General features: G+C 38.3%; 1 protein-coding gene across 3 annotated transcripts in view; it reads left to right on the top strand.

Moving 5' to 3' along the window:
* babam2 (BRISC and BRCA1 A complex member 2) overlaps positions 1-21930 on the top strand; it is a 97692-nt gene that overhangs the window by 71145 nt on the left and 4617 nt on the right. For all 3 annotated transcript variants that reach the window (XM_067368244.1, XM_067368245.1, XM_067368246.1), the window contains exons 7-8: positions 7652-7761; positions 19167-19266. In XM_067368244.1, the coding sequence (XP_067224345.1) occupies positions 7652-7761; positions 19167-19266 (210 nt within the window). The remainder of the gene's footprint in view (positions 1-7651; positions 7762-19166; positions 19267-21930) is intronic.

Genomic DNA, 21930 nt, shown 5'->3' with positions numbered 1-21930 from the left:
AAAATGCTAACTTTTGAAAACTGGTTTCAAAATGCAAGTTTTTGAAAACAATACAGTTGTCCTTTCTATGTAAATTACAAAAATGTGAATTTGTGAAAACAGGATGTCATGCGCATGTGTATGTGTGTTGGGTCTATAGCACTGTAGAAGAATTTGTATTTGCGCAGGTGCATAGCGTTTTTTTTACAAAGTGACATTGCCAACTACTGGAGTGGCCTGGCATGTGAACAGATCCTTTTGTCAACGAAAGGAAAATCTTTTACATCGTTGTTGTGTAAACGTACCCTTAGGGTTTTGAGTTTTATATATTTGCCTCAGCTCAAAGTAAATTTTTTTGCAGACAGAACAGGTGACTTAATATTCGTCATCACAGTCCACTGATATCTGTGCACACTGTCTATGCACATTTGCAAGTGATTGAACGCTCATATGGAAGGCTCCGCTAGGTAGAATGTGTTCATCCACACTCGCAGTGATTGGAATATACTTTGAAAGACTTGCATGCTCAACTGTGCTTGAGATGGAGTGGAATGTGGAAAACAAAGTATTCCCTGACCTTAAGACTTATGTGGTTAGAAATGTGATTTCATTGTAGTTGTTCATCATGAAGCCTGGGATTGGCCACATGACTATTTAATCATCTCTATGAATAAAATGTTATCATCTTCATTGCATCAATTGATCAGATGCATTGCAGCTTTCTGGTCATTCAGTTGCCTCAGCCACCACACCCATTTTAAATGGTATCTGGCTCAAGCACACACACACCCCTTAGATACAGACACTATGGCCCAGCTGTGTTCTCCACCTTAGAGGGTGTGCCCAGATTGTTAATATGTTCCACAATCCTCCACCACCAAATCCACCAAAACAAAAAAACACCTATTTATGGAGCATGCAACCTGTTAGAATTATATATATATATAATGCAATTAACATCAAGCCCACACATTTGGATTTGAGCTGAATGCAGGCCCAAGCTTATTTGTGTAGCACATTTCCCACAACCTGGTGTACAAAAAAAAAAACAACCAGCTTGTTTTTCTCTCAACAATGCAGTTTTGACCCAGTGTGACTTATAATCAGGTGCAACTTATTTTGCGGAAAATATGGTACATTATCATTTTTGTCACAAACATAACCCGATAAAGTGACTAAAGTAACACTCTAAGGATTTCCTGTGATATGCTGTGCAATTTTGAACACAGTATTTCGTCACATTTTCAGTACCTTTGAAGAAATGTTTGTCAGGTTTATATGTTACAACAGTTGCCTCTGCTACACCGATGGTCTTCTGTCAAATTGTTGCTTCAGGTAAAATATCCCTGCCATAAAATACAAGGCGTCCCATTTAACATCTCTTCAGTGGGCTTTCATGACTGTTGAAGTCAACATTAAAATTAAATTCGACCCTGTTTACATGTTCCTGGTCTTGTTATGCACAATTCATCAGTGAACATTATCTGCATAAACATTCATTAAAATATAATGTAGCAAATTAGCCCCAAAAAGGGAAATATGTTTAATTTATCATGATATATAAAGGTGTTTGGATCAGATAGCTGTTTGGGGGTTTCCCCATTGGAATTAGTCTTAGACGTCCCAACAACACTCATCCAGCGAAGCTTAGTGAGAACATTATAGTAGGATAATACTCTTTTGGCCATAGACAATAATATCTTATTACTTATCCAACGCTTTATAATAGCATGTAGCTGTGATTGGCATAATTAGGGACTAGAAAGAAAGAAAGAAAGAAAGAAAGAAAGAAAGAAAGAAAGAAAGAAAGAAAGAAAGAAAGAAAGAAAGAAAGAAAGAAAGAGAAAGAAAGAGTCCTAATGCAATTTGTTGAGGCATCAGTTGATCTTTGCTGAGTTTATATTGATGAGAGAGAGAACCAGGTTGATGCACAAGGTCATGATTAGAACGGCTATAGCCTGCCGCAAAATTAGGGGTCCTTTAAAGACTTCTAGCTCAGCATTATTTTCAAGTCAGAATTTTTCTCTTGAAAAAGTGGCCTGATTTTGTGATCAGTGATCTTTTAAAACATGAAGATGTCACACTCTCAGGAGGTGAGCGAGCCGATAAGGAGATGTACTTTTGGAGGGAAAGTTTACAGTGCTCTATCTTTAAGATGTTCTGCATGTGAAATTGGATTTAGTATTACTTTTGGGAAAAAAAATTGGAAAATTGGATACATGTTTATACTTTACACATGTGGTGATAGAATGTAATGTATAGGATTTAAAGGGTCTATTTGTGTATTTCAAAATGAATGAACTGAAGTGAGAGTAAAACTCTCTCTGAAATTCCTTTGGATCGTAAAACAGTCTTATCTTGCTGTCTTTATGTCTTTGCTGCTTTGGTAACCCGCCTGGTTCTTCATATGGGTATTATTTATTTTTTTGGGGGGGTACATATTTATACATATTACAACATAGTGATCCAATCTGTCAAACGGGTTTGAAATAATGCATTTTGTAAAGCACTTTACAAATTAACATGTCTTAAAATGACTATATTTTCCTATCGCTAGTTCCACTCATTTGCAAGGTCCACTTCATTGGAATTATCCGCACACACATTGGATTTGGCATAGGTTTTACGCCGGATACCCTTCCTGACGCAACCCCGACCCACTCACACACGCTCCAACGGCCAATTTGACATATACAATCCACCTAACCTGCATGTCTTTCGAATGTGTGGGGGAAACCAGAGCAAATCGCAGGGAGAGCAAATTCCACACAGAAAGGAGCCACCGGGCCGCCCTCTGTTTTAAATTCACTATTTTGACTAAATTATAGTTATGAATTGGCACTCTAAGATAATGTTGAATGTTGTGGTTTTATGGGAAAGCACCTGCTCTTCAAGGTCATGGTTGTAGCTGATCACTTATGTCTTTCCATATGAGATGGCACTGAAAACACAGAGCAATTCAGGCCCATCTCTTCCTATAGTGGGGCCAAACAAATCAACTTCACCTCAAGTTTTGATTTTAGACAGCTCTCGGCTTGGAGACAGCTGTCACATCTCTACGATGTCACAGCACGCAGTATGGCAAGCACCCACGGGGAGGTCATAAAAGAAAGCAGAGTGGGCACCCACGTGAGGGTCTTACCCGGGGCACTCTTGAGCCCTGTGCCCTACCCCCGACTCCTTGACATTGACTCACTGGTTTAAAGAGGAGGTAGGGAATGTACAATACTTCCTCTCTCTCTGTCCTGGACTAAGGGTCACTGGAAACACTCATTAGTCATCACTGTCCGCTTCATTAGTTCTTTACAGAGAACCTTTTAGAGTTTGTTTTAATGATGCTTATATTCTTATTTAAGCAGCATTTTGCCTGAAGCACATACATACCCAGTTCACATGCTCTTCATATATAGTTCAATAAGTGTTCTTGTAACCTACTGAAGATTTATTATAGAAATAGAGCATTTATGGCACATTTATTCAGACGATTATGCCAACTACAGTTACCGAAGTCATAATAATTGTCACAATATATGTAAAACTGTTTATATAGTATTTTTTTTTTTATTAATGAACATTATTAGATGTTATTTTTTTGTCAAATATTCTATTATTAACACAAATCTTTTAACAAAAAATATAGACCTTTTGCAGGACAACTTCTTTAAAAGACTGTGTTTTTTCTTTGACTTTTTTGGAGGAACCTCTAGTTGACACCCTGCAACCCAGTCCTTTGTCTGCTGTCTCAATGTTTGTGTGGAGCAAAAGCGGCATTGATTATACACTTACATGAATTTGCTTTGGCAGATGCTTTCTTGCCAAAGTAAGTTAGAAGAAAGTGCATTTATTGTGCTCAAATGGGTTTCATAAGCAAAAAAAGTAACTTGATGCTAAAGACAATAGACTGCTTCCGTGCGCAAGGTTATTGACTTTTCATCACAGCATTACTGCTTTCTTGATACTTTCATTTGTACTGGCGATGTCAAACAAGGAGCAGAGAACTTTTTGCCTGGTTATATTTTGGAACTGCTTCTTATTGTAATAAAATGTACTGAAGTTTGCAACATTTTATTGACCTTTGCATTTGTTGTTGTTGAATCCTCAAATTTGGATAATTACGTCTTTTAAAGTTAGTTTGAGCCACATTCAAAGTTGTAAAATGACCAATACATTATCTTACTTGTCAAAGAATTATTTTACCATTCAAAATGTATTCATTGAAAGTGAATGTAATACACAGATTTTCATAGCTAATTAATTTATTAAACTGATTAGAAATGTTTGTTCCATTCTAGTCATTGTATCTTCAAAATGATATTCAATGTTTGGTCTTATGCAAAACGCAAGAATATCTCTGCTCCATCTCCTTCTTCTTGTGGCAGTCATAAGCCAACAATCCCACCAATGCCCATAAGCAAGAATGAATTTTGTCTCTGGGAGCATGGGTCATACCATAATGCTGTACTGATGCAAGCTGATTAAATCAAGCAACACCTTGGGATGTAGACGTAACCCCCCACCCAGCTCAGGTCCATGTTGTAGGATAGCAGATGATGAACAGCAAGAAGAGACAGACGACAAGGGTATAGCCATCAGCTTTGCGCTTGACATTTTGTTCCTCCTGTGTTCATACAGATTCACACGTTTGCCCTCAGAGCTTCATCAAATAGATGCTTTTCAACAGCTGCCCCGTTCCGCCGACTGAATTACAAACCCTTCTTTTCATTATTGAAAATTAGATTTTCTAGCCCCAGAAGGTCTGTTCTGCTTGTAAAACATTTTGAACATTTTTCAAATCGTCTTGAACTAATGAACTAAAACTTTGTGAGTCACAAATTTTAAATGCTTACATGCTTTGATTTTAAATGCTATGAAGCTCATCTGTTTGGATGTTTCCAGTATCATTCCTAGAAGCTTACAAAATGAGCTTACAAAACACAATATGAAAACAGAAATCGATCAGAAATCCTGATGTGTGGGGGAGAACACCGAGGACAAATGTGCACACGCTTTAGAGATTATCACATGAAACGGAACAATATTCAGTCAGAAAGCGGGCTGACAGAATATGGAAGCATAACAAGTGCAGTTATGGCACAGCACAAGGTAAAGACCATGTTCCTGCTGTCTCCACAACTTCACCCAAACCTTTTTCTTTTTTTTCCCTGTGAATTTTCTGTCAAAATCATTCCAAAAACTATCATCGCAATTTCTTCCTGCCTATTGTCCGCCATGTTTATTCTGAAGTATCGACAGGTTTTGCGAGATTTCTCGTGTTCACAGTTAGGATTCTGGTTGAAAACCTGTTTTTGTGTGGTGTGTTGTCTTTGTCACATGGTGTCAAATGGTGATGGAAAACATCAATTGGTGTGAAGAAGAGACCATTTAATTCATACCTTATGTAGGATGTATGACGTAGGTGTAGTGTAAGCTCAGGTAAGAATTGATGAATGCAGCAGGGCAGAGGATAGAGCATAACAAAATGCCTGTCACAAATTGTGTCTAAAATTAGAAGTTTTGAAAAAGAATGTTGGAGTATTTCGATATAAGAGAAGAGGAGCTACGTTATACGTCAGATCAGAGGTCACTCTTCTGCCATAACTCAACTCTCTCGTTAACGTGATTTTAAAGTGATTGTAGTTTATAATGTTTTAAATATGGATATATTTCTTACAAAAACCCATCGCTTTGCTTCAGAAGGCATTTATTAACCCCCTGGTGTCATATGGATTAATTTTATGATGGATGGATGCATTTTTTGGTGCTTCAAAAACTTTTTGGTGAACTATTCCTTTTAACTAAAAGCAGCTTTTATATCTGGGTGGAGAGTGGAGCATTTGTGTCATGTGTAGAACACAAAACTGATGAGAACAGTGACCAGATCTAAAATCTTCAGATGACACAGAGCTCATATCTCCGTTAATGAAAGCGAAACCCCACAACACACGGGACACACGCATTTGTGCAGTGCAGAGCAGCTCTCAACAAGATAACCTACACTGTGCTTTAAAAAAAAAGTCCTCAAAAATAGGGTCCAAAATACTGTGTTAATAGTAAGGTTAATATGTGTTAATACAACTTTCCATGATGATTTTTCACAGGTGTTTTACCTGTATTTTGAATCATGCACTGCATTGTGTTGTGTTTTAGGATTATGGGTTTTACGGAGATGTCTGTAAATGTAATGGATAATGTCCTGGCAGAAAATTACCATTATATCTTTTTTTTTTTTTTTCAGGGTTTCTTCTTTAATCAACGTAAACATATTAATTCAGAAACATACAGTATTCTATGCAAGTACATAAACAGAAACAATTCTAGCTACACAAACTTGACTTCATGCATCATTGTCAGTTGTGTTCAAAATGCCAACGTTGCATTCCAGCATTGCTGCAAGGAGCACCAACATCACACCAGCATCTCAAGAGCAAACAAAAAACTTGTAGTGTGTGTTAGAATTAACTGTGATTAGAATAAATTGAAACATTTGTTGTTTTTTGGATTTTAATGTATTCTGTGTATTTCTAATGTAGCAGATAAATCTGTTGGCACTCATAATTGGACTAGCCAGAGCGGTACAATTGTATTAGAGATGAGAGAACCGTTTTGATATAACATCAAGTAGACTGTCACGCTGCTGCTGAATATGAGTCCCATTCACATATATCAAGGCTGAGCTCGCTGTTTCTCCCCAGACCTCAATGTGCCTCAGTGAGTTATGCGTTAGCTTATCCCGCACACGTCCCCTCTAACTGGTAACGTCACATATCCAACACACGCGGCTCACTCTAATGGGAGCAGAGTTTACACGGCAGGCAGCAATTATCACAAATGGATGAGTTCAAACCAACTGAAAGACATTTGATTAAAGCCCTTCGTTACCGCCATGGTGCTAATGACGTGCATCAGGGTCTAGCTCTAGGAAAACTGTATAGGAACAGAAAGTATCATCTAGAGTCCCTGCGGAAACTTCTGATGTGATAAGCTTGAGATTGGCAGATGTGGCCGTAGCTGAAGCTAAAGCTAATTCAGCGTGAATTCTGGTTGTAGTCTTTTCCTGCCAAAATCTCACACCACCTTCAGATGAGAAGTTGCTCAGCACCAGCCGTGCTGGTCTGTCTGCCAGCTAAAGGCCTTCAACGTTTCCCAATTTGCATCACAGTCTTTATCCTCAAGCATCGTAAGATAGTACCTAACATTAAAACATATTTATTTTCTGCGTTCCTTCTAAGGACATCAAAACGTGTCGTAGCAATCTCGAGGACTTTTATCTGTTCTAAGCTTTGATGCATGTACAATACCCTCTTTGAATGATTTTGGATCGGATCTGTTGTATAAAACCAAATATTTGCCACCCACCAGTTAAATACTGATCAGGGTAGTCAATGCACTTCTTATTTTATGAGACAAATTCATTTTACACATTATTTAAAAAAAAAAAAGAAAAGAAAAAAAAGTGCATTCTGATGTTTGGACGTCTGTTTATCAGCCAAGCAGACGCAGTTGTTGCCCAATACTGATAATCTCAAAAGGCAAAATATGAACCGATTAATAGGTTTAGCATTAGCATTCATGGCCTTGTTTTGTAATATCTTGCCAACCGCATATTTGATTGTCTATACAGTCTATAATATAACAATTTATAAATATTTATTTTCCTTTATTCCTCTCTCAGGACACAGCACTGGATCCAGGAGAGGACGTGGCGCTTCTATCTGTAAGCTTTGAAGATGCTGAAGCCACACAGGTCTTTCCAAAACTCTACCTGTCTCCCAGCATTGAGCAGTGAGTGTCTTCATCCTATTCAAAAATTATTTCTCCTAGGTCAAACTGAATTGTGATATTAAAGAACCCTAGGAAATTGAGACAGGACATATGATGCTGGAGTCATATGATGCTTTGTAATGTTTTCCTTTTCCTTTTGTGTGTAATGGATCTGTTTGTGTATGTATACGATCTGCAAAGTTACAAACCGCATAGTCTTCCAAAAAGGGATTTACTGATCCAGACCTGCCTAAATGCCTCGATCCAAGTCTAGATATTACTTCCTCAAACGTCTACATGAAAACGAGTTCTGCTCAAGTTGTGCTTGCAAAGTTGGTTTCTGGCAGCTGACCAATCAGAGCACTCTGAGCTTTTCAAAAGGAGGGGCTTTATAGAAGTCACCGTGTTTCAGACAGAGCTGGAATAGGGAGCTGCAACGTACAGTGTGAAAAATTATGTTTTTTGAACATTAAAGCATTTCGAAGGATGTACATTCTTATTCTAGCATTTTATTTCCTTAAAAAGTAGGGCCTATTTTCACAGAAATAAAAGAATACATTTTAAATGTCTGTGGCCTGGTTTCACAGACAGGGCTTAGCCTAAACCAGGATTAAGCCTTAGGTCGATTAGGGCATTTAAGTAGCTTTTATAAACATTCACTAGAAAAAGAAAAAAAAACATTACTGGTGGGCATCTTGAGACAAAAAAAAATGGCTTTGACTTATTTTAAGATATGTCGGTGCAAGTTGCTTTCAGTTAAAACAGCTTAAACTTGCATTTTAGTCTAGGACTAGCTTAAGCCTTGGCTGTGAAACTGGAGGTAAATCTGCTAAAAGGATGGATTATTGTCCCGCCCTAGTGCTGGTTCAGACATCATCACACATTGTGCGCCAGTCGAGGAGGAGTAGAATTTAATCTTTTTAATTAGTTGTGCATGAAAAAATTATTTATAATAAACATTGCAATATTCCATAAAACAAATAAGAAAATTCCATTTTGATTTCATGCTGACTTTAAATTACAGTTCTCAGCGTAAATGAGTACACCCCCTTTGAAAAGTAACATTTTAAACAATGACAATGTCAATGAACACAAAAACAATTTCCAAAATGTTGACAAGACTAAGTTTTATATAACATCTGTTTAACTTATAACATGAAAGTAAGGTTAATAGTTTAACTTGGAGAACAAAATTTTCAGTTTTACTCAAATTAGGGTGATGCAAAAATGAGTACACCCCACTGAAAGTCTCTGGAGCAAAGCTAAATTTTAGACTACAAATGTCTAATTTAACAAGAATTCAACCACAGGTTAGTCTAATTATTCATTACACAGGTGTCCAGCAGACAGTTGACTATAAAAGGGTGTTAAAACCCCTTTCCATTTCATGCTGTCAGCAATGGCACCACATGGAAGAGAAATGACACTAAAACCTGAGAAAGAAAACAATTTCTTTACACCAGAAAGTTGAAGGCTACAAGAAGATCAGCAAAGTGGTACAAAAACTTTAAAAAAGATGGAACTGCTACCATCTCACAGAGACGTCCAGGTTGTCCATGGAAGTTAACACCTCGACAGGAGCGTCTTCTGATGAGAAGGGTTGAAGAAAATTGGCATGCAAGTTCACTGCAGTTATCTAAAGAAGTAGAAAGCCAAACTGGGGTGACTATTTCCTGCGACACAATACAGCATACACTGCAGAGGAATTACATGCATGGGTGCCGTCCACGAAAGAAGCCTTTCCTAAAGCCCAGGCACAAAGCCCGCCTAGAGTTTGCCAGGGCCCATGCAGACAAAGATGAAGACTACTGGGACTCTATACTCTGGAGTGATGAGACCAAGATAAATGTTTTTGGAACTGATGGCTTCAAAACTGGATGGCATCGCAAAGGTGAGGAATACAAAGAAAAATGCATGGTGCCTACAGTGAAACATGGTGGTATCAGTGTCCTTATGTGGAGCTGCATGAGTGCTGCTGGAGTCAGGGAGCTGCATTTCATTGATGGCATCATGAATTCACAGATGTACTGCTCTATACTGAAAGAGAACATGCTACCATCAACCCGTGCCCTTGGGCGTCATGCACTTTTCCAACATGACAATGATCCTAAATACACATGTTGGATTTCTGAAGAAGAACAGGGTGAAAGTGATTCAGTGGCTCCTGATCTGAACCCAATCGAACACCTATGGGGAATTCTGAAGAGACAAGTTGAGCATCACTCTCCATCCAACATCCAGTCTCTAAAAGAGCTCATTCTTGAAGAATGGAAAAAGACAGATGTTGCCAACTTGTTCATTCCATGCCTAGAAGACTTGGTGCTGTCATTACAAATCATGGAGGCAAAATAAAGTACTAAATGTAGTAGTTTTTGTTGTGGGGTGTACTCATTTTTGCATCACCCTAATTTGAGTAAATGTGAAAAATGTGTAATCTAAGTTATATCATTAACCTTAATTTCATGTCATAAGTTAAACAGATTCTGGAACATTGACAGTCTTGTCAACATTTTGGAAATTGTGTTTGTGTTCATTGAGAGATTGTTTAAAATGTTACTTTTCAAAGGGGGTATACTCATTTACGCTGAGCACTGTATAACAGATCAAAGTATAAAATTTCTTTTAGAAGTACACAAGCATATAGAATACCTCACATCTAACAGATGTTGTCTAAAAAGTACATGTGCTTCATTTTAATGTACGAGCATTATTCAAAACATCCAGTGTTTCTTGAAGAGTTATTAATACACAGACAGTGTGCAAATTATTTTCCAGATCTGTGCGCTGTTATTTAAGAGATTCAAGCTCTTGACTCATGACACACCTTATCCAACCGCCAACTTGAGTAAATGAACTAAAGACAGCACTTCCTCTTCTGCTATTTACTTCCTGAAATCCTGGAGGAATTGAGAATTGGTCAGTAAAAAAGATGTTCTGTTTACGCAAGGACAAAAAGAGCCGTTATTAAAGGGTTTGTGCTCAGTTATTGATGTGTCTTGCAGAGAGTGACGCTACTGACTCTGTTTTCGGTCTGTGTTTTAGTATACAAAACAAAATTCTTTCCACCTGTTCAGTTTTCTACAATACTTAGAATTAATTTTATGTTTTGCACAATAAAAGAGCAGTGGAAGATGTTCATAAATAGTGATACTCATCCACTCCTGGTTTATTCATTTCATGTGACCTTGCTTCAGCTTTTTAGCAATTTGTAGATGCTTGCCATAGTAGAACGAGAACTGTGTCTTCTGTTCTTTGCCCCTGAATGCATAGAGCAATATAATGAGTGCCAATGAAATTGTTTTCATGTATTTATTTTCTCAGTTTCATCATCATAGCTCATAGTAGGTCTGTAGTAAAAGGTTTATTCATTCTCACTAGCAATCCATTTTTCTATGGAAAAATGATACAGAGCTTTTAAGCTGGATCTGTATATCCTGGGGCTTCATCAATAAATTTGGATTGATAATTGAAGCTAAATATGCAGTATAAACTTGCAATCTTGTCAACCATGAAATTTGCAAAAATTGCCCTAGTTAGCCTGACATTTCCCTCTGCCCTCTGCATTAAGTGGAACACAAGGTCACTCCTCAGAAGGAATGGAGGAGACTTCAGCGTGACTTCACAACAGATAGATCTCAATGGGCAAGGTCTGCTAATGCCAGCCTCTGGGTGCCTGATGAATTTTTTTTGTCTTTCATTCTGTGCTGTCCTCCATCCACTCAAATCAGCACAAACAAGCCCGTTTGTTTGCTCTCCAGCCATGTCAGCTTCTATCTGTCACAGCCACGCTCTCTCCACCCCGTTATATTACGGGGGTTTGGATAATCCAGGACCACATAGGGTTGACCTTGCCTCCACGCATGCACGTTAACAGCTCAGACTAGGGCGACTTAGGAGAAGGGACAGGCGGGTGGGCGTATATGTGTGTGTCTGTGGGTGTTTTTTTTTTTTTTTTAACAAAGGTACAGCCAGGGGGACAAAGCAATGCTGGGAATGTGGAAACTGGGCTCCTGAGGACATACCTGAAAAATAATGAATGCTAGAACAGCGGCACAGTGTTTTTGAAGCCCACTTTTCTGTCTGTGATTTGAACTTTTCACGTAGATACAAATGCTCATACAACACACAAACTTGTAAACAGACTTTTTTCATGTGTGGGTGGATGTTTATCAGACTTGTACCTGATTTGACTTGAATTTGTATCAGGCTTCTGTTGTGCTGATGATAGTTTTCTGTGTGTGTGTGTGTACACATGTCCTGTGCCGCCAGCTCTGTTCTATCGTTTTACCATTTGGTGCTGATGTTCATGTTCTGTTGGCTAAACTTCAGCACAATGGAAGTATTAGTACTGGAATGTACTGGAGTATTATGGAAGTTGCTAGAAAAGAACCTTTTGTTCTCTGTGGAAAGCAAAAGGAAAGGCAGAATGTTCATGCTGCTCTTTTTCATACAATAAAAGCATTGCATCTATATTTCAATTCTTTTGTAATGATAGCTTGAAATATAAATTGTTAAAGAGCAAGTTCACCCAAAAATAAAAATTCTGTCATATACCCACCCTCATGTCGTTCCACACCCGTAAGACCTACGTTCATCTTCAGAACACAAATTAAGATATTTTTGATGAAATCCGAGAGGTATATGGCTCGTCCATAGACAGCAATTTAATCGACACTTTCAAGGTCCAGAAATGTAGTAAAGACATTGTTAAAACCGTCGACGTGACTGCAGTGGTTCAACCTTAAGATCATACGAATTCATACAATTTACCGAACAATTTGCCTAAAATTTAAATAGCTACGAATTGTCATGCATTTATGTTGGATCTGCATTGGTTTTCATGTGACATGACCAATGACAATATTGGCAAGTTTGATTGCGCAAAATAATTTTTTAGAAAAAAACACCAAGTTCTTGGTTTCCTCACACAGAGCTATCATATGGCTTCAAAGAAAATTTTAAATGTAAAGCAGAAGACATATAGATTACTTTACTTAGTGTTCAGTTTTTGGAGCATGATAAGCTGGAGCCAGGACATTTAGCTAAAGATCTACTTTGGTGTTCCACAGAACAAAGAAAGTCACATACAGTGGGTACGGAAAGTATTCAGACCCCCTTAAATTTTTCACTCTTTGTTATATTGCAGCCATTTGCTAAAATCATTTTAGTTAGCAAGTTCATTTTCATTTTCCTCATTAATGTACACACAGCACCGCATATTGAGAGAAAAAAATAGAATTGTTGACATTTTTGCAGATTTATTAAAAAAGAAAAACTGAAATCACATGGTCCTAAGTATTCAGACCCTTTGCTGTGACAATTTAACTCAGGTGCTGTTCTTCTGATCATCATTGAGATGGTTCTACACCTTCATTTGAGTTCAGCTGTGTTTGATTATACTTATTCGGACTTGATTAGGAAAGCCACACACCTGTCTCTATAAGACCTTACAGCTCACAGTGCATGTCAGAGCAAATGAGAATCATGAGGTCAAAAGAACTGCCTGAAGAGCTCAGAGACAGAATTGTGGCAAGTCACAGATCTGGCCAAGGTTACAAAAAAAATTCTGCTGCACTTAAGGTTCCTAAGAGCACAGTGGCCTCCATAATCCTTAAATGGAAGATGTTTGGGATGACCAGAAAACCTTCCTAGAGCTGGCCGTCCGGCCAAACTGAGCTATCGGGGGAGAAGAGCCTTGGTGAGAGAGGTAAAGAAGAACCCAAAGATCACTATGGTTGCGCTCCAGAGAAGCAGTCGGGAGATGGGAGAAAGTTATAGAAAGTCAACCATCACTGCAGCCCTCCACCAGTCGGGGCTTTATGGCAGAGTGGCCTGACGGAAGCCTCTCCTCAGTGCAAGACACATGAAAGCCCGCATGGAGTTTGCCAAGATGGTGAGAAATAAGATTCTCTGATCTGATGAGACCAAGATAGAACTTTTTGGCCTTAATTCTAAGCGGTATGTGTGGAGAAAACCAGGCACTGCTCATCACCTGTCCAATACAGTCCCAACAGTGAAGCATGGTGGTGGCAGCATCATGCTGTGGGGGTATTTTTCAGCTGCAGGGACAGGACGACTGGTTGAAATTGAGGGAAAGATGAATGCAGCCAAGTACAGGGATATAATGGATGAAAACCTTCTCCAGAGTGCTCAGGACCTCAGACTGGGCCGAAGGTTTACCTTCCAACAAGACAATGACCCTAAGCACACAGCTAAAATAACGAAGGAGTGGCTTCACAACAACTCTGTGACTGTTCTTGAATGGCCCAGCCAGAGCCCTGACTTAAACCCAATTGAGCATCTCTGGAGAGACCTAAAAATGGCTGTCCAACAACGTTTACCATCCAACCTGACAGAACTGGAGAGGGTCTGCAAGGAGGAATGGCAGAGGATCCCCAAATCCAGGTGTGAAAAACAGTTTTTCTTTTTTAATAAATCTGCAAAAATGTCAACAATTCTGTGTTTTTCTGTCAATATTGGCTGCTGTGTGTACATTAATGAGGAAAAAAATTAACTTAAATGATTTTAGCAAATGGCTGCAATATAACAAAAAGTAAAAAATGTAAGGGGGTCTGAATACTTTCTGTACCTACTGTACAAGTTTGGACCAACGTGAGAGTGACAGAATTTTCATGTTGGATGAACTATTTTTTTAAACAAACCCAGCACATATGAGGAATCCCCTGCTTCAGCTCTCATCCAGGCTGGCACAGAAAGCATCCCCTCCAGCCAGCCAGTCATACGGCCGTCCCTGCGGCCCCGTCACAGAACCAGAGAGAGAGTGAGTGGGACTTGAAAGAGAAGAGCAAGAGAGAGGTCGCTCTCAGCCTGCCTGAGCTGAGTGAAATAAAACCCTCCCAGGAATCCTTCCCTCTATCTCTGTCTCTCTGTCTCTCTGTCTCTCTCTCTCTCTCTCTCTGAATCCACACATCCAGGTTTACCCAGCGTATCGCTCTTGCAGTGATGGCCACTCTCTACTCCCACACAGCAGGCTGTGTTATTATGACTGTGAAGTGCTCACTGAGTTTGACAGTGGACTTCACATCTCCTTCAACATGCGATGGTGCGAGATCAACTCCTACACATTCTATAGTTTGACAGAGCGCCGAACACTTTTTTTTCCTATTTGCACCCTTCTTTCTCGATCCAGTTTTTGATTGCGTTTCTTAGACAGCTATTTCATGGTTATGCTTTGTTTTATTGTGCAGTTTGTTTGTATGTTTTCTCATTTGTCTCTGGTTGTTATTTATTCTGTCCTGTTCTTTGTTCTTGTGTTTGTAAAACTGTTTTCTCCTTGCAGTTCTGTTCACTATGGCCTAATAACATTCTGAAAAGCACAAAAGAAACCTGAAATGTATTTTTTACACTTGAGAAGTGATATATCTGCATTTACTCTACTGGTCAAAAGTTTGGAATAATTAAGGTTTTTCTCTTATGCTCATCAAGGCTACACTTATTTAATTAAAATACATGCAAATAGTAATATTGTAAAATATTATTACAATTTAAAATAACGGTTTTAACTATTTTAATATATTTTAAAATGATCCCTGGCATAACCGAATTTCCAGCAGCCATTATTCCAGTCTTGTCAGTGTTACACGATTCTTCCGAAATCATTCTAATATGCTGATAATAAATTATTATTGGTACTCATTTATTAATAATGTTTCTTATTATTTTCAATTATGAAAACTGTTTTTTTTTTAAATAAGTAATAATAATTAGTGATAAATAAAAATAATTAAAATATTCATTTAAAAAAATCATGGTTTCCTCAGAAATATTAAGCAGCAAAAACTTTTTTCAGCATTAATCACAATCAGAAATCTTCAGCATTAAATCAGCATATTACAATGATTTCTGAAGTATCATGTGACACTGAAGACTGAAGATGGCACCAGGGCTGTCCTTAGGGCGCCGCAACAGTATGCGACTGCACTGCGATCCAAGCTTTAGGGGGCCGGTGGTGAACGAGAATGTCCTGAGAAGGAAACCACACCCTAACCCTGAGCCCCCCGTAAGGCGTTCACGAACAGAGATGAGCAATTTTAAACCTGAAGGGCCACTGTCCTGCAGAGTTTAGCTCCAGTTTTAATCAGAACCCATTTTCAATTAATTCTGGAGATGTTGGTTGGATTTTCCAGGTGTTTGGGATGGAGCTAAACCTTGCAGGACACTGGCCTTCCAAGACCCGAGTTGTTCATCGGTGCCTTAAAGCATTTTTTGGCTGACTGACAATGATATCCAAGATATTATACCATTCTCATACCATTTATTTCACATAGCTTGTTGAATATTTCTGTCTGTTGGCTTCTGTGAATCCCTGTAATATCTGCTTAAGTCGGAACAGAATATTCTTAGACAACTTCAGTTCAAGGTTGTAATTCCATAATCTTCCCTAAAAATATCGCCTGCTGAGATTTTTCTTGGTTGCCTCAAATAGCTATTAAACAAATATCCCCCTCCATAAGCCTATCCTATCCCGACAGACAAATTCTCATCTACTCTGGGCTGCTTATGACTGCTGGCGTTATGCCTGCACACAACCTGCAGATGCAGATCTCAAAACCTTAGTATTAAACATCGATGCATAACTTGCGATATCTAGGGACCCACTAGAATGGGCAGTTACTAACGACCTAGCAACCACCCCGAAAGCACTAGTAACCACATAGCAACACAATGGCAGCAACACCGAACACCCTAGAAACAACATTTACACAGGCAGGCATCACTCACATCAGAATCAAGCCGTATCTCCATGGAGATGCTGCTCTATTGTCATTGTAACACAGCAACAACATTGTGTTATGACTGAGCCCGATGTAGAATTGACAGCTGAATAGCGTTTGAGTGGCGTCCCTCATCATTTCCTGTTTCTGCAGTTGATAAATAACATGTCTTTGCATTAACATCTTTAAACAGCCCATGAATTTACTTCAGGAGCTTGATGGATGTGAATGACATTTCCAAGCTTGTATATTGCCAAAGACTGTTTCAGCAAAAGGTAATCTTTCTGTCAGTCAAGGGCATTGTTGATCTAAACCCAATTGACAGAGGATTCTAGTTGCTATTCTTCATATATTCAAAGAATAGTTGCAGAATATCTGAAATGTTTCTTTTGTTAATAAGTAAGTATATTATAATCTTCCTTCATGTTCTATTAAAAGATGTTCTCCCTTTTTTTTTCAGCTGTTGCTAAAAGGACCCTCTAACCAAAATAAGCATCTAATAACCAAACCTCCAACGTCAGAGCCACTAATGGAGCTTCTCTTTTTCACGTCTACATCATACTTTTTATGAACCTCTCACATCTTCTCACCCTTCATTGAACTGGCGAGTTCAAGTGTTCTCTTAGAATCCTTTCTATTTGTTGGGTTTTTTGTGTTCTCTCTTCCTGTCTGCTGTATAGCAAAACACTCATCTGATCATGTGTAAAGCAGGGGCAGAACGTATGGTTTAGATTTCTAAGATACAGATGCAGTGCAGACCAGACCAGCAAAGTCCATGTCTGGGGAGGAAAAAAAATTCTAGAATGCACAAGGCCGTGACACCAAGCCGACATAAAAGAACTAGCAGTGACAAAAGCTGACTGTGATTTCGCCTCACTTCGGCTGAATCTGGGCCAAAAAGTTGTACTTGAACACACCAAAAAGACTACAGGCAACTGTCAACTTATGTGTTCTGCGCCTGCGTGTAAGGAAATAGCTGTCTATATCAGCAGGTAACAATAGTCTATATTCGTCATTACAAAAGGGAAACTGAAACTAGGACTGCAGATATAAAAACCATAAACAAATCAATCATGCTGATCACTTTCTTCATTCCAGGCAGCTCATGTTGTTATGAAAATAACATGCATTGGAATGCTTAGGTAAGATGACGTAAAATTGGAACAGCCTTCTGTCTTCAGTCTTGACTTATTTGCTCATTTTCATCACTTCCGCTTTTTTCTCTTGCAATGACTCGTTCGCTAAGCTGAACAGCCAATCAGAGTTCTGTCTCTCACTGACAGCTATTCAACATGTTTAATTGGCCAAATAGCCCCCCCGAAGGGTCCAATTAGTGCCAATGGTGGGGAACGCACGGCAAAAACTGGGCCGGCTGACACTCAACAATGACTCGATGTTGGCCGACAACTGATCGCAGGCTTGGTGTTTCAGGTCCTTAAGGGGGTGTTTACATGACATTGTTTACAACTAAAAATGGAAACTAAAAACATTTTGGCGATTAATTTACATGACAACGGCATTATGGGGGCCTGAAATTGCAAATTTTTAAAAACCGGTTTCAAAGTACACGTTTTCAAAACGGTTTCAAAGTGCACGTTTTTAAAAACAACACCGTTATTGTCTCTGTAAACTACAAAAACACAAATTTGTGAGAATGTTAATGTCATGCGTATTAGGTGTAGGTACGCACAAATAATTGACAACCAAAACAACAAAGTGACATTGCCAACTACTGGCCTGGCATGCATAATACAGCATTTTTTGTTTAGGTTTTTTTTTTTGTCATTTTTGTGAATCCATGTGAATGCTGTATGTAGAATTTTTCAAAAAAGATAAACCACCGTTGTGGTTTAATTGTAAGTTGTTTTAGATAAAAACATTTTCCAAATGACTAAATGTAAATCTTTTTGCAATGATATTGTGACATGCAAATTATTTCGATCACAAGGTCTTGGAGAAATTTAAAAAAATTTAATTTTATTTAATTGATTGAACCTCTGTTTTTTATATAACATCAACAGCCTTTTGATGTATAATGCTTGCAATTGGTTTTATATACAAATAAAAACTACAGTACATGTGAAGTTCTTCATAAAACTATAGTCAAAAAAGCTTTTGATTTTAATAGATGACTTGGATCGACTAGTAAATAAAAAACAGCAAGCAAATTCCCAGCACACATGGGAACTCTAACACTGTTGGAAAAGCGTGCCAGAAGAAATTGTTGTCATGAAAGTGTTTGAGAAACACACAGAGTGTGCAGAGCTGTAATCTTCTTCAAATGACTACTTTTAAGTTTTGGTCACAGTAATTCCCATATTTCCATTTGTTATTTCTTAATTTTCAGACTGTAATATTATTATAAAATGTGAAAAATAGTAATTATAATGAATTAGTAGGTGAGATAGTTTGTGTCAAGTTACAGAAATGGGTTGCAAATACTGTTTCATGTTCTGCACACTAATGAAGTACTCCAAATAAATGTAGAGGAGTGTTTAGGGAGTGATGCTAGACAATCAGCAGCTTTAGGGTTTCACCGAATGCTGACCTTCAGAAACACAGAAACACTCCCTAAACACATGTTAGCAAAAACGAATTTTGCTGAACAAGTCTCATTGTTTTTCCTATAAATAAGTGGCATGTAAGGAGGAATTAAAATGTTTTGTATACTTTTATCTCTTCCTCTCTCAGTGCACTTGGAGGGTCTTCTGCATTACATATCCCAGCATTCCCCGGTGGAGGCTGCCTCATTGACTACGTGCCTCAAGTGTGCCAGTTACTCACAAACAAGGTAAAGAACAATCCTTACTTTATGGTTGAGTGTTCCTTCATTTAATTACTGTGATCACAGAATCGATCAGGTTACACTACCAGTAAAGTGTGGGTTTAGTACGCAATGATGTGCTGGTAAGTTCATGAACACGTGCTAAGCAAGTTCTTGTGTTTGTATGAATTGCATGCATGTGGTTTTTATTTATTTATGTACATCTCTGGTCAGTTTAGACAAGGCCATATGACAAGTGGAAATAAGATGGAGAAAATGTGACCGTCACTGGCCTGAGGAGTCACTGACATTCCTTTCCCCTGACATCTCTCCTTCTATTCAGCCCCGCTCCTCATATCCACACAGACAGCATGAATAATCAACCCTTCCAATCTTCCATTTCATGCCCCTTCAGTGGCCACCACCTCCTCAGGACACACTCACCTGAACTTGGGTCAAAAATGATAAAAATTGACAACAGAGAAATTTTCTTGCCCCCAGTTTATGTTAATATTAAATCAGATTCATATAGATTAGTGGTTCATGTGTTTTTTTAGATGCCTAATATCTATTTCGTTGCTTGAAGTCTAGCCTACCGACTCAAATTTAGTGTTGTAAATAATTAGAAGAATAAAAATTCTGTCTTCGCTTACTCACCCTCATGGCTAAAGCATTTCAGAATGACCAAAATAACATTTCATCATCACGTCATCACACAAAACCCACAAACTTGTTTACTCTCTAGTCTGCTTTCACAGCCATATTGTGTTTATAATCGCACTCTTGAAAATTATTCTGACTCAAATTTTCAATAAAGACTGAAAGTAGTTTGTTTATAGCCTATGTTTACTTTGTACTTCTGGCAGATGTATTTAGACTTAACAATTCATAAAAGTTGTGTTCGTTTGTGGAGATTATCATGTTGAACAAATAATCATAAAGGTTATAATAATTCAAAAGGCACTGGAAAAATCCAATTGGGTTTTTGTCAAGGGAACCAGGGTGATGCAGACTTCTGGGTTAGCCTACAAAACTATATTATCACTACAGCGCTCTATAGTTTGCGTGAAGACAGACAGACCAAAATTGAAATCATTATTCACTGATATTCTTCAACTCTGCTACTGCTCTCAGATCAGGTATACCATGACAGAGGATTATACCATGTTTCATGACCTACAGCACATTATGTTTGTGAAAGTGACACTATTTTAACAGATTACATGTCTGTCAGTAAAACTAGTTATGAATGGTATTTTCTATTTCAGAATGAGCACACAGACACTGGAAGCTGGACTTTGAACTTTTGTAATAGAGCAGGTTTTAGCAGTGATCTCACCTGTCAGCTTCTCCCACGCTCCCTGTGTGGGTGTAGAGTTCACTGATCCAAAGTTCCTGACACACCTCCTCTTAACAAACAAGGCTTAGGGAAACAAAAAGAGCAAGTGTGTGTGTTCATGTGAGTGACTTTTTCATTGATCAGCATAATGTTTCTTCCAGATGTGGGTCTTCTCTGAACACACTCTGAGTCATGAAACAGAGATTGATTCTTACATCACACATCATATACAGTCAAATCAAAATTATTCAGAGATGTTTTATATATTTTTACTAGTGGGTGCAGGACACTATAGTTCATTTATGTAAGTGAGGATAGCAAAATAAAGTAAACTGTGACATATTATACCCAAAAATTCTTCATACAGTGGACTACCAGTAAAATAAATCAAAATCAAAAATTATTCAGACGTTTTGACCTGACCATGTTTTGCTTAAGTGTTATCTGACATAATTCGTGACACAGTTTAACTCTAATGAGATCTTGATTTTTTTATACTATAGTGAATAAACTGTATTACTGAATGAAATGTTCAAGGTGTCTGACTGACTGTACACCAACATCTGAGCTGCTCTCCTCCTGATCTCACCTGTAAAAAAAAATGTCACTCACTTTGCAATGAGCAACTATATCTAATCTGATCTAATAGATCAGTGCTGTAAGATATTTCAGTCTTCCATCTGAAAGAAATTCTCACCTTGTTGCAGTCATGGCCAGATCCATGGGAGTTGTTTCTTATACAGCAATGCAAGTGATTCAAAGACATACAAGCGCATACACCTCAGTAGTAGCTTGCACATTTTCGAATATATTTTACTCCGTAGAACATTTATCAGCAGAAGAGTGATTTAGGATTCTTTACATTTTTCCTTCAGAATTTTGAGTTTTGTGGTGACAAAAAAAAAAGGTACAAGCTAGGGGACTGCAGTCTGCCTGAACAGGATTTTATAAGTACATCTAAGAGGTCAGCGTGTGTAGGTCACCATCATGCAGGACCTGAGGGTCTCTCACCTGCGTCCAGTGGGGGTCAGAGCTATGGCTTTGTCTCTGACCGCCACAAGCCATCCATCTGCCATGCAGGAAAACAAACACTGGTTAGGCAAACACCATTTCTGGATGCTGAAAAGCTTGAAATGTAGAGCCATAGATATGCGGTCCATATATAACTACACGGTGTGATTATGAAATACAATTTTTATTCATTTCAAAAGTACGTGTTGAGTGTTGAAATTGAAAAGTGATTCCTGACATAACCCCTGGCCTACTGGTTAATGCACTTTCACTTTCAGATTGAATCGTGATGCTTAATCAAGCAATCCGAGTTGGAATCTTGAATGCTTTACTTTGTTTGA

The sequence above is a fragment of the Chanodichthys erythropterus genome, chromosome 18, assembly GCF_024489055.1.
Source record: "Chanodichthys erythropterus isolate Z2021 chromosome 18, ASM2448905v1, whole genome shotgun sequence".
Lineage (NCBI taxonomy): Eukaryota > Metazoa > Chordata > Actinopteri > Cypriniformes > Xenocyprididae > Chanodichthys > Chanodichthys erythropterus.
This window is presented reverse-complemented; position numbering and strand designations above follow the sequence as displayed.